Here is a 3,623-nt window from a genome sequence, read left to right as displayed (position 1 = left end):
AGTGGAGCAGCTGGGGCACGAACTGGTGCTCCTATGGGTAGGCAGAGGATTAGCCAGTTGACCTATTCCACAGGCCCTGAAACAATTAATTTCATTTAAATTAAACCAACTGTGCTGTATGGATGTGTATCCTGTTATACAAATGGAGATGTAGACTCAGATTATGTCTACTGTAGTTTTCACTAATGTATTGAGAAATGCTACATTCACTAAAATATGCTTTACTTGCTAAAAATAAAGCTTTCTATTTTTTTTAAAGATTCATTTAATTGAAAGGCAGAGATACAGAGAGAGAAGCAGGGAGAGACAGAGAAGACTTCTCTCTCAGCTGGTTCAATCCCCTGCAATGGCTCAGGGTTGGGCCAGAAGCAAGTCAGGTGCAATGAGCCCAGTTGCTTGTTCTGGATATCCCACAAGGGTGCAGGAGCTCATGCACTTTGAATATCCTCTGCTGCTTCCCCAGACACATTAGCAGGGAGCTGGACAGAAAGAGGAACAGTTAGGACTTGCACGGACATCTTTATAAAATGACAACATCTCAGGAAAAGCTTCACCTGAAATGCATAATGTGGTTTCTGAGGAAGGTTTTCTTCTTATCTAATTGTCTAGGTAGTTTGTCTTGTAGCAGGAGTCAGTGATACTGAAGATCTGAAGTTTCACTTTCATCTGATTAGTCTATTAAGTAAACTTAGCTTGATATGAGATTTAGGATGAAAGCTGGAGAAGCAGGGATTATAAACCTTTCCAGACTTTCAGTTATCTATAATGGAAAGTGATACTGTTTTCAAAAAACTAGTTTCCTGTATTCATTGATGTATTTCTTTAATTGTAAGAATGCTTGTTTCTTGTTTAATCCAGCCATTATATTGAGGCTATAAAATGTGACATACTTGCTGTGAAGAATTTTGATGTGTGAATCAAACTTTATTAATAAGATGATAGAAGCAAACAACAGATTTTATTCTCTTGATTATCATTATGTGAAAACTATTGTTGTGAGTATGTATATTCTCTTTTAAGTTATTTGTTTGCTATCACTAAGGATCACATCCTTTATAAGGCAATAGACAAAAGACACACACAGCCATATGTAAAATATTAGAATTATCAATTTGAACCATCAGAGATCAGAGTAAAAGTCTATAGAAACTTAAAACAAAGGTACATATTTAGACTAAGCATGATATGGTAGAGGAGAGAATAGACTGTACAAGGGGTAACAAACAGATGATCAATGAACAATGAATAGAAATTAGTAAGGCAAATAGTGCTAGACTCAAGGGAAGTTAGAGAGCATAGTATTTTCTTTATGGTGATTTTCCGACCCAACCTAAGCACTCACCAGGTTTTTTTAAAGTACACAGAGAGGCAAAGATCTTACTGAATTACAGCTTTCTGCTTTGTCTATTAACAGGAAATCAATCTCATCTGAAATGCTGGGACCACCCTACAATCACACAGTGGACACCCCTGCCATCTTCTTCCTGGTGGGGATTCCAGGTTTGCCATCCTCACATCTTTGGCTGGCTATCTCTCTGAGTCCCATGTACACCACAGCCCTGGTGGGAAACACCCTCATCGTGATTGCAGTCTGGATGGATTCCACTCTGCAAGAGCCCATGTATCACTTGCTGTGCTGTCTGGCTGCTGTGGACATTGTCATGGCCTCCTCCGTAGTGCCCAAGATGGTGAGCATCTTCTGCTCGGGAGACGGCTCCATCAGCTTCCATGCTTGTCTCACTCAGATGTACTTTGTGCATGCGGCCACGGCTGTGGAGACAGGGCTGCTGCTGGCCATGGCTTTTGACCGCTATATAGCCATCTGCAGGCCTCTGCACTACAAGACAATTCTCACCTCTCAAGTGATCCTGGGTATGACTTTGGCTATCATTCTGCGAGCTGTCCTGATCATGACTCCACTGAGTTGGATGGTGAGTCATTTGCCTTTCTGTGGCTCCAATGTGATTCTGCATTCCTACTGTGAGCACATGGCTGTGGTCAAGTTAGCATGTGCTGACCCCATGCCCAGCAGTCTCTACAGCCTCATTGGTTCTTCTGTTATTGTGGGCTGTGATGTGGCGTTCATTGCTGCCTCGTATGTGTTGATTCTCAGGGCGGTATTTGGTCTCTCTTCCAAGAAAGCTCAGTTGAAAGCATTGAGCACATGTGGTTCTCATGTGGGAGTTATGACTCTCTATTATCTACCTGGGTTGGCATCCCATTATGTATCCTGGCTAGGGCAAGACACAGTACCCTTGCACACTCAAGTGCTGTTAGCTGACCTGTATCTTATCATCCCACCCACGTTAAATCCTATCATTTATGGCATGAGAACCAAGCAAATCCAGGAGAGAATATGGAATTTGCTGACGGACTGCCTCTTTAAGCACTCTAATCATGGTTCCTGAGCACAAAATCTTTCCAGACCTTAAGCATGTCAGACCATTTCAGATACCTAGTGTAATCATGTACATGTCTGGGCTGTTCTGTCTGGCATTCTAGAAGAGTTAATATGAACCTGTACAAATTATCCTTGCTTAATTTCTCAAATGCTAACACAAATGATGGAAAAGTTCTATCTGAATCATAGATAATTTTAGGCAGAGAATATAGAGTTGGAGTTTTTCTAGCATCTGACCCGTATTTAAACCAGATATTTTAGTAGTCCCTCTGTTGAAGAATCCAACTGTTTGGTCCACCTCACACATTCAGATACTCCACTGATTTTCTTAGAATTGCTGTTCTTGTGTTTATATGGAAGAAGCTTTAGGCATGTAAGTCCCTGTCTTGGATCACATGTGTCCATCTATAGCTTGTGCCAACAAAATGGACACCAGACAGTTATACTTTTTTTTAAGGATTTATTTATTTTTATTGAAAAGGAAGAGTTACAGAAGAGGGGAGACAGAGAAATTCTGTATCCACAGGTTTATTCCCCAAATGGTCTCGATGGTTGGGGCTGAGCAGAGCTGAAGCCAGGAGCCTTTTTGTGTGTTTCACATAGGTGCTGGGTTTCAAGGCTTTAGGTCACCTCCATTGCTTTTCCAGGCCATAGGTAGAGAACCTGACTGATGTGCAGTGTCACAGCTAGAACATGGACTGGTGCCTATACGGGATGTTGCTGCTTGCATGTGGAGGATTATCTAATTGAGCCTTCACCCAGCCCAGTTGCACTTGTTTCTCTGAAAAGGAGTAAGCTTGGGGCTGACAGTTACGGCTGAGTTACAACATGTAACTTGGAAAGAGAAATCTCGTGCACAGCAAGAGAAGCCACTTGGCCTGAAGTAATTGAGAAACTCATTCTCTGATTCAAATTTAAATACCATGGTACATGCATGATATGAGTTCATGTAGGATATCTATGGCTTTAAGTAATTGTGTTTTGTAAAGCTAGTTGAAGTTATGTGCTAATAACCAGATTTTAAAGAAGATTTTATAAATATAGAGAGATCAGATTTCATGTAACAACTTTTTGTTTTTAAACAACAGGAGTTAAGCCAATGTAAATGTGGTTTGGGCATGGTACTTTCTGCTTTCTCCTGATACTCTGCAATTCAACTATGACACAGAAGAAAGAGATTACACAGAACTCAAGTGTTTCTTTTGGTGAATACCTTTCATGA

The 3,623-nt window shown here is 40.9% G+C and overlaps 1 protein-coding gene across 1 annotated transcript; it reads left to right on the top strand.

The window, feature by feature from the left end:
* The first annotated feature begins 1,412 nt into the window (after window positions 1–1,412).
* On the top strand, window positions 1,413–2,408 carry LOC101525922 (olfactory receptor 52I1). The gene has a single exon (XM_004589946.4). It carries the CDS (start codon window positions 1,434–1,436, stop codon window positions 2,406–2,408), a length of 975 nt encoding a protein of 324 aa, XP_004590003.2. The 5' UTR covers window positions 1,413–1,433.
* Window positions 2,409–3,623: the final 1,215 nt, after the last annotated feature.

Source organism: Ochotona princeps, chromosome 4 (assembly GCF_030435755.1).
Source record: "Ochotona princeps isolate mOchPri1 chromosome 4, mOchPri1.hap1, whole genome shotgun sequence".
Taxonomy (NCBI): Eukaryota; Metazoa; Chordata; class Mammalia; order Lagomorpha; family Ochotonidae; genus Ochotona; species Ochotona princeps.
This window is presented reverse-complemented; position numbering and strand designations above follow the sequence as displayed.

What these genes read in the sequence shown, in the direction of transcription:
- LOC101525922 (XM_004589946.4), top strand. Translation starts at nt 1,434, where the DNA reads ATGCTGGGACCACCCTACAATCACACAGTGGACACCCCTGCCATCTTC.